The 14658-nt window shown below is 40.8% G+C and overlaps 1 protein-coding gene across 1 annotated transcript; it reads left to right on the top strand.

The window, feature by feature from the left end:
* Positions 1-96: 96 nt before the first annotated feature.
* IFT52 (intraflagellar transport 52) lies at positions 97-12206 on the top strand. Its single transcript, XM_026862072.1, has 13 exons — positions 97-375; positions 1159-1246; positions 1511-1640; positions 2543-2618; positions 2705-2770; positions 3603-3729; positions 6388-6474; positions 7153-7221; positions 7902-8056; positions 9034-9121; positions 10187-10295; positions 10798-10943; positions 12094-12206. The coding sequence occupies exons 1-13, from the start codon at positions 257-259 to the stop codon at positions 12139-12141; spliced, it is 1308 nt and encodes a 435-aa protein (XP_026717873.1). The 5' UTR covers positions 97-256; the 3' UTR covers positions 12142-12206.
* Positions 12207-14658: the final 2452 nt, after the last annotated feature.

The raw sequence follows: 14658 nt of genomic DNA on the forward strand, positions 1-14658 counted from the left end.
TAGGCTAATGAAGGAGGGGGATGTTTGGGCGGGCCCGTGCCCCCCCCTCCCGGAATGGCGCACGCAGCTGCGCTCCGCGCATGCGCACCGCGTTGCTAGGCGGCCCGCGCCGGGGTAGGGGGGTGACGGCCGCCGGCCCCGCTCAGGGGGACCCCCCCGCACCCCCCATCCCCGGGGGCCCGGTGGGGAGCAGGGGCGCTGGAGGGTCGCCTCACGCCCCGAGAGCTGGCGGCCTGCAGCAGCCCCGGGCGACCCTATGGAGACGGGCCTGCGGAACGCCATCGTCTTCAACGCCTCCAAAGGGGAGACCTTCACCCTCGCCAGCAGCTACAAATCCCTGCGGAAAAGGCTCCGCGGTAACTGGAAGATACAGAGGTGAGGCGCAGCGCGCTCAGGAACTGTTTTTCGGAGCTGCGGTCCTGTGGTACGAGGGCCTGCGGCAGGCGGGGCCCGAGGCCCGCGGGGGTTTCTGCAGCCGGGTCGGGAGAGGCTTCTCGCTCGGAGCGGGGCGGCCGGGCTGCCTCCGCCTCGCCGCTGGGAGCCCGCGGCACCTCCAGGCCCTAGGGACAGCCTGAAACTTGCGGCTGGGCCACGCTGAATACCCGAGTGCTCGCTGGGAATGTGTATCGTAAGTCAGGATCTCCTTTCTGCACTGGTTGCTGTGGCGTTAGCTGTAGCTTCACTGCCGGATGCTGTGCGTAAACTGTCTTCGGAGCTTCTATCTTACCTATAGAAGAGAGAGAGCCTGAATCTTAAGGATGAAACTCAACTCCTTTGAGTCTTCTTGACTGAGAACTTGGGATAAAAAGAAACCAGCCGTTGTACATATGGTATTGCCTATCCATTACAGAATGTGTCTAGAGGAAAATAAAAAAAAAAGAATAAGCAGGAGCGAAGTTTAATAGCAGCTGTGGTGGTTTATACCAGTCCCGGATCTACCACAGTACCTTCTTAGAGGGGCTTTACTGTTTACTGGGCTGATATTTGTAAGGATTAGTTTGCTTGAGATGTCAACTTTAAACCCAGATAAAAGGACGTGAAGTGACTGGAGTGATTTGCTTTGTGTTTATTTGCCAGACCTTTTAAGAAAAACAAAGAAAAAAGTTGTGGTTTAGGACTATATCAAAGAATAACACATATTTATTAATCTATTCATAGCTTAAAAGATGAGATCACTTCTGAGAAACTGTTTGGGGTAAAATTGTGGATTACAGCAGGGCCAAGAGAAAAGTTCAGTGCTGCTGAGGTAAGAAGTCAATAATTGTTTGCAAATTGGTTATGTTTTAAGATTTCCTTAATGTGTAATAGAAAAGAACAGCACAGAAGATTTTTGAATAGTAGTTCTTTAAATGAATTTACACAAATGAAAATTTTAATGCTTTTCTCATAGGATCAAATTCATTGCAAGTAGTCACAATCATTCACCTTCCCTCATCTCAGTATAACCTCCTGCAGTTTTGTGTGTACCTTCTTTCACATGTATTTTTTGTGCATCTTTGTTGTCTTCTAGTTTTCAGTTCTGAAGAAATTCCTGGAGGATGGTGGAGCCATCCTGGTGATGCTAAGAGAAGGCGGGGAGTCCCGATATGGCACAAACATTAACTTTTTGTTAGAAGAATATGGGATCGTTTTCAATAATGGTAATAGGTCTCAGTGATACCTTTTATTCATCTATTTTCAGCAAAATCTAAAGTGCAGGTTCAGCCTTTGTAGATATAAGTCAAGCAGATCCCTGTCACAAAATACCTTTTGGTCTATGAGGTGTTTTTTTCTCGAAATCTACATGCACACAGTGGTGTAATACTGGAACACACTCAGGGCTCTCCATGCACAGAGTATCTTGACAAAAACGTAGCTATCTCTATTCCTTTGCTGTAGTTTTTAGTTTTAATGGTATTTAGTAACAAAAATTAATTCTAGTGACACTTCTTGCTTAAAAAGCCTGTAATTTAAAACATTTTTCCATGCCTTCTAGTGGATTGGATCATTTCATGCTCACCCTGAATGAGCAGTGGCACTTTTCTTTAGCTGACCAATAAAATGACATCATTAGGTTTTGTACTGCCAATGTAAAAAAAAAAAAAACCACACAAACAAAAAAACCCAACAAAAAACCCCACCAAAACAACTGTGTCTCAGTGTAGGTAAAATATTTTTAGGATCTTTGGTGGCATTTCTAGACTGTGCTTTTTTTTGCATCAACAATACTCAATTCATCACACTTTTGAGCTTGCAAAACTTAATCCAGTTAAAAGAATATGTATCATCCTTTTGCCTCTTCTGCTTTGCAGAAGATACGTGGATGTGCTTATTTTTCATATTTTTATTTGAACTTACAAATATATTCCTTTTCTAAATCTGTATGTCCAAAAGGAAATGGTAGTGAAGGCTGACTTGAATTCTTTTGGGAGCCACATGCCAGCTTTGTGGTGTTAGAAGCAAACACTCAGGGAATCCAAGGGCTAAACTCACTTTTCATTACAATTTCTAGCACGCTGATCAGCTAAGATGTAAATTTCTTTTATTTTTTCCTTTCTTCAAGATGCTGTAGTACGAAATGTATATTACAAGTACCACCACCCAAAAGAAGCACTTATCTCTGATGGAGTTTTGAATAGGTAAATATTTGGAGTATATAAATCTTTACATTAACTCTTATAATCCGTATTGTTTTCAGTAAGTTTTGCTTTTTACTATCTTGTAGGGGAATCAGTGAAGCTGCAAGAAAAACAGTGCTTGAGACAACAGATGAAGATGGACATGACTCACAGTAAGTGTTTTCCTTTGAGGAGGCTGATGTGAAACTATTTAGGAAAACTTGGAATTAGCAAGTTGTAATCTAGCAGGAGTATATTCTTTTCTTGAAGTTTTCTAATACATTTCTCATGTCAGCTTCTTGCTCCTCAAGGTTACATCTGGAAAGGAGAATCTGTTTAGTAGTGCTTGATAACCCATGAAAGAGCAGGAGTGATAAGTTTTGAAAGAAATTATTACTCTCCTACCAAATTTTTTTTTGCCCCTAGTCTGTGGATGTGAATTTGATTAAACAATGTATGTATGAATAACCTCTAGATGGTAGGTAGTCACTGCAGGCATCTTTTTAAAGAGTCTTAATCCAGGGTGAAACACTTAATGCAATTTTTAGCTTTCCATTCCTCTGTACTGCAGAGGAGTGAAAAGGCATTGAGACGAATACAGCTTTTCTATAAACAACTATAAATGGTGGTACTCTTCCTCGCAGCTATTTTTAGACTAACAAATGACCATGCAGTTGATTACAAGGAAAAATCTAGTGTAAAAACATTTTATGTAGTTTTGTTCCAGAATATATATTCATCTGTGCATTAAATACCTCTGCCCTTCTCTCAGATACAGGAGTGTGCAAACAGAGATCAAGAGTGTTCTTCCTTACTTAAGACAAATTGTCAGCCTGGAAAAACTTTTAGAAAGAGACTGAAATGTTGATACAGTGATAGAAATGTTTGAAAGCATTCCACCACCAGTGCACAATTACACTTTAGACATTCAGACTGAGTTTCATAAGTATGTCTAGCCTACCCAATACATGCAGGTACTTACAGAGTTTCTGTGTTTTTCTGCAGATCTCTCACGTTTGTGTATCCATTTGGTGCCACACTGAATGTGATGAAACCAGCAGTGGCTATTCTGTCAACAGGATCTGTCTGCTTCCCACTCAACAGGCCTATTCTTGCTTTCTATCAGCATGAGGTATGATTCTGCGTGTAAAAAACCATGCATTCTCCCCCTACCCCACATAAAAATTGTGAGTGCTTTTTCTGGGAGTACTCACAAACCCACTTCTATTTCTTGATGCATCTGCAAACTCCAGATGAACCCAGTGACTCCTGCCTCCTTTGATGGAAAATGTCTTTCATGGAGTTCAGGGGAGAATTAATTTGATGGTCAGCACAGATTATATACTTCTTCAGTTGATAGATGGATATTTTTAGTTATTCACTGTTTTAGTGATCATATAGTAAGTAAGATTATTGTTATCTTCATAAATATGCCCTGTTGAGTTAAGGGAGAGGACTGTCACCTTGGAACCAGTAGATCTTTTTATATAATATCTTACCCATCCAGCCCTGTTAATTTATAAACAAAAATTCAGCAGTCTAGTAGTAGTTGATGGCTACTAACAAAGGATTAATATAGTTAGTGAATGTAAACACATGAACACATTTTTACTGTGTAGATGAGTTTCTAACACTACTGTGTTTTTTTTGATATCTTTGTTGGGAAAGTATGGTCCTGATCTTGGAGGATGTGATTCTTGAATGTGAACTAGATTTCTTGGGCCCCTCTTCCCTCCAGGGCTTTATCCCATGCCACTCTGCCAAGCAGATCCCTGAAGAGGCCAAAGTCTGCTCTCCTGAAGTCTGTGGTAGGGACCTTGCTGTGCAACCTCCTTGCTGCTGTAAGGATCTTGAACTCCACCGTGTCATGGTCCCTGCAGCCAAGGCTGCTCTTGAGCTTCACAGTCCCCATCAGCCTCTCCTTGTTGGTGAGAACAAGGTCCAGCATTGCACCTCTCCTTGTTGGCTCCTCTACCACTTGGAGAAGGAATTTATCAACTCATTCCAGGAACCTCCTGGATTGCTTGTGACCCGCTGTGTTGTCCCTCCAACAGATACTGGGGTTGTTGAGGTCCTGGGCTTGTGAATGTGAGGCTGCTCCTCTGGGTCTATCGAGAGCCTCATCCACTCGATCTTCCTGGTCAGATGGCCTCTAGCAGAGCCCACTATAACATCTCTCCCTGCCCTCCCTTTAATCCTGACCCATAAGCTCTCAGACAGGTCCTCATCCATCCCCAAGCAGAGGTCCCTGCACTCCAGCTGGTCACTGACATAGAGGTGACCCCCCTCCTCATCTCCCCTGCCTGTCCTTCCTAAAGAGCCTGTGTCCTTCCATCCCCACACTCCAGCGAGGAGCCATCCCACCACATCTCCGTGATGCCAAGAAGATCGTAGCCCTGCAGGCGTGTGAACATCTCCAGCTCCTCTTGTTTATTCACCACGCTATGTGCGTTTGCATAGAGGCCCTGATGAACCCGACTTACTGGCTGGAGTGGCTGGAATTCCTTTGTGCTGCCCTCCAGGTGCTCTCCTGCTGATCTGTGATTCCTCTCCAGGCTCTGGGTATCTATTGCTGGTGCTGGTATCAGACTGGTAGGAGTGGGATGGGTTGAGGTTTCCCTGGCCCAGCAGCTTTAGTTTAAAGCCCTCTTCACCAGTTTGGCAAGCCTATGGCCAAAGGTGCTCTTCCCCTTCTCTGACAGCTGGAACTGATAGTTCTTTGTTTGTTCTAATACTATGACATGAATGTCAAATAGATGGCATAATTTTTCCTGTCTGGATCAAGGAAGTTACAGATACAAGGGTAGAAGATGAAGCCAGAGACAGAGGTTGTCTCAAGCAGAGAAACTTGGTAGAAGGAAAACAAAATCTCTTGGAATGAAAAATAGATACTGTAAAGAATAGAAACAGAAAGTGAAGGAATGGAAGGTAAGAGCAGAGGTTACTAACCAGTTATGCTATTGTGGGTAAAGCATGTAGAACTCAGGTTAAAATCTTGCAGAACGAGAAGTATGAAACATCAGAAATTTGTTAAACAAACTGGAGCTTTGTTTGATATGTCTTGAAATTAGTTACAGCAGTATTCATGGTTGTATTATGCTCTGAGTTTCACAGTCGGTGCAGAGAGTGTTACAGGGTTTCTCTTTCTGTTGAAAACTTACTATTTCTTATATATGTCCCTGTGGAAGGATTGAGGGGTAATCTTAGAGAAGAATTCCAAATATGTTTTACAAATGCATTTTCATGCATGTTTAGCTAAATTAAAATATGATGACCTGTGTATTTTTCATTTTATCTCACAAATAATAAAATTACCAAACTTTTCTCTCATTACCTGACATGAATATGTGCTGTAGTAACGTGCACACATGTCACTGGCCTCTAGGTTACATTCTGAACACTAAAGAATAGGTTGCAGAAAGTTTATAATGTGTTCATTTCACTTAATTCTTTTATACTTGATTGAAAAGAGAATGTTCTTTTTCTCCAAAATAACCTTGGTGCAGCTTTTGAAGATGATACTGTTATTTTTTTGATTGCCAGACAATTGTCTGTCTACTCTTATGAAATACAGATCAGTATTTTAAAAAAATTTATGAGCCTTAAAAACATACACTTACAATGCTGCTGCAGTCTTGTGAGCTTGTGAAGTTTGAAACTTGCTTTTTGCCACTACTTACTCAAAAATTTCCTATTTCTTTAAATCACTTTGTAATTAGACAGCATTAACAGTTGTCTCTCAAACTGTGATTTGGAAGGCTTTTTGCTGTATTGTATTCTGTGTTGATAGAGTCAAGGTGGCAAGATGGCAGCGCTGGGATCTTCCCACATGTTCAGCGATCAGTATTTAGATAAAGAAGAAAACAGTAAGATCATGGTAAGTATGTTTTGGTTTGGTTTTATTGAAAAAACACCTTAGTGGATCTTCACAGCACTTGCAAAGCGGTCCAAGCTCACTAGCTTCATCTTAGAGCAAGGCAGCTATGAAATGGATTCAGTATGGAGATTCTAACCCAGGAATGTCCCCAGGAATTTGTTAGAGCACAACTAACAGGAATGAGTTTTTAAGCATATAGTTTATGTTACAGGACTCTGAAAAGCTTTTTCTACTTCTGTCCACCACTTTATTTTTACTAATATTTAAATATTAAGTAGGGGGGTTTTTTGTTTACTACTTTTTCTTAGTTTCTTTAGTACTTGATTATGGCTACTGATTAATAATAAACCTTTGCACATATAGCTTCTGATACCTGGAGATCATAATGCACTTTCCAAAGTGGGGTATTTAACTTTGTTATGTGTAGGAAGGGAAGTTTCCTCCTGAGGTGTTCCTGAAAGTATGCACCTCATACAGAGTATGCTCACTGCCATGGCACATTGCTTCCATATGTGAATACAAAAAGTTTGTATTTTATCCCTAGATATTCTTTCATTTGTTACCCATATTTTTTTCCTTTTCATGCTATGTTATTTAATAGATTTAATGCAAATTTTTAAGCTTAATATAAGATTACTTGGGCCTTCCAGAAATCAATTAATTTTTGCCCTTCTGCAGGATGTGCTTTTCCAGTGGCTCACAACATCAGATATCCATTTAAACCAGATGGATATGGAAGACCCTGAGGTAAGAGAGAAGCATCACAGAAGGTGAATATTAGTGTGGCATAACAGCACCACTTTTGTCAAACTGTGTATATAGCACAAAAAGGTTAATGGCTAGATGGATGCTGTTGTTGTTTCAGACCCTTTATACAGGGTCTAAGATCGAATAGATGGATTAGGCATAAATAATAATGGTATCTCTCAGACTTAGACTGCTACTCATTTTTAGATTTCATTTGTGAAAGTCTCTTTCCAATTTACCCATATTTATGAGATCATTTGCTGCTCCAGCTTAGTAAGTCTGCACTTCGCTCTGAGTCCTCAGCCTAGAGGAACACACAGGAAGTGAAGGCAGATTTTCTGTATGTGAGTAGGGATCAACCTCTATATCAATTTTAGTTGTTTTTTTCACTAATGTATACAAACGTTATTTTTATTTGGAAATACCATATGTGATAAAATTCTAATCTCTGTGTGCATAAAAAGAACAACAGAAATCCAGGTGCAATGTCCGTGTGGCGAGTAGCTGAGAGAATAGAGTTTGCACAGTTTACTAATGTAGTAACTGCACTGCAAAGGGTCATACCTGGTAAAGAGTGAAATAATTATTTCTAGATGAGATTTTAGGTGAGATATAAACTAGACTATGTAAATGGGTTGGTCTTTTAAAATCATAGGTGTGTGTATTGGTGTGTTGTTCAGATTTCAGACTATACCCTGCTCCCAGATACAGCCGCACTGTCTGAGCAGCTGCGAGTGTGTCTGCAAGAAGGAGATGAGAACCCAAGAGACTTCACAAAGCTGTTTGATACATCCCTTTACCAGCTGGATACAACTGCCCTCCCTTCAGTTATCAAGTCAGCAGCTGTGATTTATTTACTTATTTTAACCATTCTGTATTCTGCATTTTCTGTTTGTGCTTAACTGTGTCTGCTTAAGAGCGGAAGGGACTGAGCTGTAGACAGCATTCTGAAAATGGATGTACCAGAAGATTGATTTGTACAGTGTGACAGTGATGTTTTCTCTTGATTCTTGTCTTAGCTGTACTTTCTGATGTTGTTTTTTCCTTTTTTTTCTGACTACTGTTTGTTCAGTGAGCAGTTGGTAGAGCTGTCTGCAGTGATGTTGGGCATTTTCTGGAGTGATAACTGAGAGCTGGTTGTTTTACCACTTCTGAATTACTTGGCATTTACTAAACCTGCATTTCATTCGTCTTTGCATTTCCCAGTAATTGTGTCTTGAGGTTTATCTGCTGCTCAGTTTTACCACTTTTTGTATCACTAGCAACTTTGTTCCTCTTAAATCATCTGTTAACCCGGATCTTGTATGAACATGTTGAATAGTGACAGGCTTAACACAGATTCCATGAAACCACTGTTGTGGTTTCACTAGATGTGAATTCATAGTGGAATCTCCCTTCTGATCTCATAAAAAATAATTTTTTTTTAAGTAGCTTCTGGTTATGGACTTCTTGAAAAACTTTCTGTGAAATCCCAAGTCTGCTCTCTTTGAACTGAATCACTTTTTCTTCATTCACTTCCATCCCTTTAAAAGTTGCTTGAAGAAGTGAGGTGTGACTTCCTTTTTTATCATCTTATATATCCACCTATTGTTCTCTGTCATAATTTTAACTGATTTGCTTGCTATAGAAGTCGGTTATTACTGATACATAGTTCTCTGGGGTCCTTAAATTAGACATGCTGTTTTTCTTACGCTATGACTGTGCATAATGTTGACCTTGGTCTCTTCATAAAAATTCATCTCTATAGTCTGCGAGTGGAAATGGATGTTTTATCATTTCTTCTCTCATACTTTGTCTTCTTCTGTGCTGCAGAGCTTATGAACAGCTGAATGTGAAACATGAACCCCTTCAACTCATTCAGCCTCAGTTTGAGACTCCACTACCTGTCCTCCAGCCAGCTGTGAGTACTCTCCTTGCTCATACAGTGCATGGACAACCTTTATGTTTCATGTAAAACCTCTGTGTGTCACTTCCATAGTTCGGGGTTTTTTTTGGTTGTTTTTTTTTTTTAAAAGACAGGGACCATCTTTTAGCAAAGAACACTTATTTGCACTTCTGATGTTTATCAACAGAGATTGAAAATGTAGCACCTGGCACTATAGCAGAAGGCCTTGTGTGTATAAAGCCTTTAGCTGAGTAGCTGCTCCCAGTCCTGTGAGGTGCTGGTTCAGCCTTCGCTGTGAAACAGAATGTAGTATTGCAGAAAGCAGCGGTGGTGTAAGTAATGTACTGACGGCTGCCAGGGGAGGAGCCAGTCTGGCTCTCTCTTCTTCCATCCCCATACCCTTTGGAGAAGTAGAAAGCGGAATGTTGGTCTTTTATACAGCAAGGACTGGCCAAACTTTTACCAGCAGAGATTTGGGCTGGCAGCAACAACGTGAGCTATGGCGGTGTCAAACTTATTTTGAAAAGTGGTCATCTTTGAGTATCTTTGAATTTTGCCATCATGGCTCCATCCTTCTTCACCTTGGCCACTGAGAAAACATTACTGGGATCTTTACAGCTGCAGGGTTGCAACTGGAAGTAGTGTCTCATGTGCTGCTCTTTAAAAACACAAGTACAACTTGTGGCGTAGGTGGTGACTGAATGAAGAAGAAAACATTCTTACCAGAATTAATGTGAGTATGTTTCTAAGATGAGCTATTACAGCGAGCTCAGTACTTCAGCTGTCTCAGCTGTCACCTGGATCTCATGGACCAAAACTAAAACTGCAAATGCAGTATGTCTAGTTGTGATGCTAGGTGATAATTCTGGCATACTTGTGACTAAACTGGAACATTCACTTTTTTTACAACATATAAATAGAATTTTAAAGGTGTACCTTTGTACTGTGGTCTTTGGAGTTGCTTTTGACTATATAAAAGGTTTCTTGAAATCCAATCTAAGTCTAAAACTATTGTCTTAGAGATCTGTAAAGTATAAGAAAAATATTTGGCAATAAATCATGCTAATTCTTCTCTTCAAGGTTTTTCCACCTGCTTTCAGGGAATTGCCTCCTCCCCCTCTGGAGCTGTTTGACTTGGATGAAACTTTTTCCTCTGAGAAAGCTCGTCTTGCAGAGATTACAAACAAATGTAAGCAGAGCAGACTGATTATTTACACATTTATATATAAAGTCCCAAGTTTTTGGAGGAAAATTGTTGTTATATTTAATTTTAAAACATAGGCCTTGTTTATGAAAATCCACTGCTCTCATCCTGGGCCAAGAAATTGGAAGGCCTTGGAAACTGATAACAGGACTTTATGTACCATGACATTTTATTTGGCTTGTTACACGACATTTTATTATGTTTCTGCCTGCTGTTTCCTGTATCATGCATAAATTACTTTGCACACTCTTGCTGATTTATTTCACATCTTTTTGTCCTTTGAAGTTAAAATGTTCAGGTCTTTAAATCTAAAAATTTTGAGAAGTACTAGCTGCAAGAATGTATCATGGCTAGTCTACTGAACTTAGTTATAGGACTTAACCTCCCAGAATACCAACAACAAGTGGAGATTGGTAGTACATTTTTGCCCAGCTGATACGGGTATGTGTGATATTCAACTGCCACCTTCTCTGGGATGCTTCTTTAGGTTCTGATGATGACCTGGAGTTTTACATACGAAAATGCGGTGATATCCTAGGAGTAACAAGTAAACTCCCAAAGGAGAAGCAAGATGCCAAACATATCCTGGAGCACATCTTCTTCCAAGTGGTTGAGTTTAAGAAACTGAATCAGGTATTTTTAATAACAGAATTACAAATGAATGGTTGGTAGTATCAGCACTGATGCTGGTTGTATCTTTATAGCAGCTACACTTGTCACAGCAAGAGGTATGTTGATGTGTTAAAACATTTGTTGTTAGACCAGTGAAGTGTGATCCAGAGTACTTATGACTGTTAATCTGTGTATGTGTAGCACTCAATTTTAGTCTCTCATTTATTTTGATTGGGGGATGTTGTGGTTTAAACCTGGTTGTCAGCCAGACACCACGCAGCCACTCGCTCACCCTTCCCTGCCCAGGGGATGGGGGAGAGAATTAGAGGGTTAGAGGTTAGGAGACTCATAGGTTGAGATGAAAACAATTTAATAATTGAAATAAAATTAAAATAATAACAATGATAGTGATAGAACATCCAAACAAGTGATGCACAGTGCAGTTGCTCACCACCCATTGACCAATGCCCATCCCATTCCTAGCTAGCAATCCCAGAGGAGAGAAAATCTAGAAATTGCAATCGTGGAAGAGAGAGAGAGCAGCTTCCTGGCCAACCCTCATCTATAGACTGAGCATGACATCATGGATATGGAATATTCCATTGGCCAGTTTCAGCCCATTGCTCTGGTTGCTTGTGTAGCTGAGCACTGGTAGGACATGGGAAGTTGAAAAGTCCTTGATTTCTTAGCAACAGCTAAAAACATCAGGTATTATCAACATTATTCTCATACCAAATCCCATACTGAATCTGAAACACAGTACTATTCTAGCTACTAAGAAGAAAAATTAACTCTCTCCCAGTTGAAAACAGGACAGAGAATTAATACATGCAAGTGTAGTTTTGGTAATTTCAGCTAAATGCAGTTCATTAATGGTGTGTTGTGTAACAGCAGTATGCCCTCATGAATGTCCACAGTGCTTGCTAGTGCTCCAGTGTAGATGTGAAACCCTTGTTACTCACAAGCAGTACCGTGTTGAAATAATTAATTATATTAAATTTGATGCTTCAGAGTCTGTGTGGAACTTATTGGCAGATCAAGTGTTTCTACTAGCAAGTGTTCCTGTTTCTCAAATAGTCTAGTTAAGAGAAAAATCTGACATTCCTGCCCTTTTATTAAAATTCTTTTTTTCTTTTTTTTTTTTCTCCTTTCTCCATTTGCCTTACCTAAGGAACATGATACTGACACAAGTGAAGCTGGATTCCAGAATGGTAACTGAGACCTGGCTTTCACCAGTTTGAGATTTGACCTTTTAGTAAAAACATACTTTTCCATTTTTTTCAACCTCTGTGTTCAGTATATTGATTGGGACTGTCCCAGTAGTCTACTGAATGTTTGGATCATTTATGTGTAGTAGTTTGGGTAATTAATGCCTTTTGAAGAAGTGCTTGTATTTTGCAAGCTCTTTCAAATAATTTCCTATTTTTCTACCTCTTTATTGAAACTGTAATTTTGTAATATATGAAAAAATCTTATACTAAGAAAATGTGGTTCTGGTCCTTCTTTCTGGCTCCTGTATTTATTTTTTTGTAGTCAGGCTTACTGTGTGTTCTCCTGCTGTACATGTAGTCCTTAATTGCACTGTGGGAAAGGTTGTTATTTTGGTTTGTGAGTTGTGGGAAATACAGCCATAAATACAGGAGCTGCTGCACATATGCTATCCTGTCACCCCGAGGCAGTCTCCTTTTGTCTCTCTGCCGAAGTGAACAAAGGAGAGATGGGTTTGTCACTATAGAAGAACATTTCTCCAAGGGAGGGGAAGGATTGAAATTAAGCAATAATGACACTGTTGCAGATCACTGCCTCGTATAAGACTGGAAATACGTCATTTTGAAAAGAAGAGACAGCATTTGAATGAAAAGGACTTTAAGATTTAATGGATCATTATTAAGAAAAAGTGTAGAAACTCAGGAATATTTTTCCTTACCATTATTTGTTTTCTAGCCCATTCCCAGGGAAATGGTGAGCTTGGTAAAGCACAGGAATGGAAATTCAAGTGAAATTCATTGACCATGAAATGTTGAAACTCAATGCACAGCAAAAATACAGCCAAGGATAGGAGTGGTGAGAAGAAAAGATTTGTCAATATTAACACTGTGTCTGTGTTGCAAGGGCTTCTTTTACATCGACACTGAAATTGCACTTGACATCCAAAAAATTTCATATTTAATCTGGCACCCAAACTGTGCAACTTAAATTCTTCCCCTGCTCAAGCCTTGTATGCAGCCTTTGTGACACCTGTGCTTTATCTTGCTCTGCCATGTGTTTTAATGTCAAAGCTGCTTGTTGCAGAAGATCTGTTCATCTCTTATCCTGCAAAGAATCTTTTGATTTTATGATGCTTCATGCTTCGCATGCCAGCTTGGCACAGGTTTTTCTAAAGGACCTGCCCTAAAGCACCTGCTCATTTACTGCCTGGTTGAGATTGTGCCACTACATTTGCAGAAGTGGTTGTGTCTCTTCTTACACTGTGGAGATTCCTTTTTCTTAGCAGTATGTTTGAATTTTTTCATTTGTTCCTCTTTCATTTATTTTTCTTTAAGGCTATGGTTGTGTTTGTCACACACAGTACTTTGTACATTCCAGCTACAGGTTTACACAACATGCCTAATCTTTTCTCTGCGGTATCAATACCAATCAGTCAACCAGCACAAACTGCAGTTGAACCAAACAACTGTGTGATCCGCTTCCTAATTATAGATCTGGGCTGTACTGTTCTGTGGTGTTTATACTTCAAACTGTAAATACATTTCCTTTCTGGGCCCTTTTGCTGAGTTGTTTTGTCACCTGTTCCTGATGTTGTAACATGGTTTTGAAAAAAGTCATCTGAGCAGACAGAGAGAATACAAGCAGCTCCCTGTTTACTGTTTGCCTGTAGTGCCACTGACAGCTGAAGTAAAAGAGTGTATTTTTTTCACTCAACTGATGTTTTTTTGGCCATGAGCTCTAGTGTGAAATATATGTGGAGGCAATAGTTTGCATCTCTTTCAAAGCCGTCCCTTGGGCCTCTGGAAATATTTAAACTGGTACTTTGTAAACAGAAGTGCTTGCTTTGGTCATGGGAGTATGGTACACACAAAGTTTGTGGCTGATTGACAGAATTTTGAAGGAGTACAAGCAGGTGAGAGTTTTCAAGAAGCAATGCTCAGCACTGGAAGGTTAGGGACACAGCTAGCCACGGAGTTTATGCAGTAATGAAATTACTGCTGTAACTCACTGAAGTTGGTTCCAAGCAGCTATTGCGGCTTTCCCTTTACGTTCTCTGTCCTCTTACGCAACATGACTTCTCATCCTTTAGTCTGTCCCTAAAAGAAGAAGGGGGAGTGTATATTGGTTCTTCAGGAAACTAAATGCCCTGGAAAGCTGGTTTTAACAAGTAATGCTCATGTCTTCACGTCTGCTGTAAGCAGCAATTGCGGAGAGGGGAAAAAGGAAAGCGAGGAAGTGGCTGTGTAAGGGGGAAGGAAGCTCTATGAGCAGCGCAAGAAAACCTGGGCCGGGGGTGGGCTCGTTTCTTCCCCTCGGACCCGCGTGTGGAAGTTAAAGAGTCCCCGGCTCGGGGTCGGCAGATACTTGCGGTGCTGGGACGAGGATTAGAATCCCGCACAGAACCGCTGGCGGGCGGGTGGCACAACCGCGGGGCTGCGGAGCCCTGCGCCCGCTTCCAGGAAGCTGCTTTCGGCCCCGCTGCCCCGTGAGAAGCGGCGCGGTGCCGCTGCTCGGGCCGGGCCCGCCG

The sequence above is a fragment of the Athene cunicularia genome (genome assembly GCF_003259725.1).
Source record: "Athene cunicularia isolate RWA chromosome 20 unlocalized genomic scaffold, athCun1 chr20_part1, whole genome shotgun sequence".
NCBI lineage: Eukaryota > Metazoa > Chordata > Aves > Strigiformes > Strigidae > Athene > Athene cunicularia.

What these genes read in the sequence shown, in the direction of transcription:
- IFT52 (XM_026862072.1), top strand. Translation starts at nt 257, where the DNA reads ATGGAGACGGGCCTGCGGAACGCCATCGTCTTCAACGCCTCCAAAGGG. An exon ending in GGTAACTGGAAGATACAGAG is followed by an intron (nt 376 to 1,158) that starts GTGAGGCGCAGC and finishes ATCTATTCATAG; the next exon opens with CTTAAAAGATGAGATCACTT. An exon ending in AAGAAAACAGTAAGATCATG is followed by an intron (nt 6,475 to 7,152) that starts GTAAGTATGTTT and finishes GCCCTTCTGCAG; the next exon opens with GATGTGCTTTTCCAGTGGCT.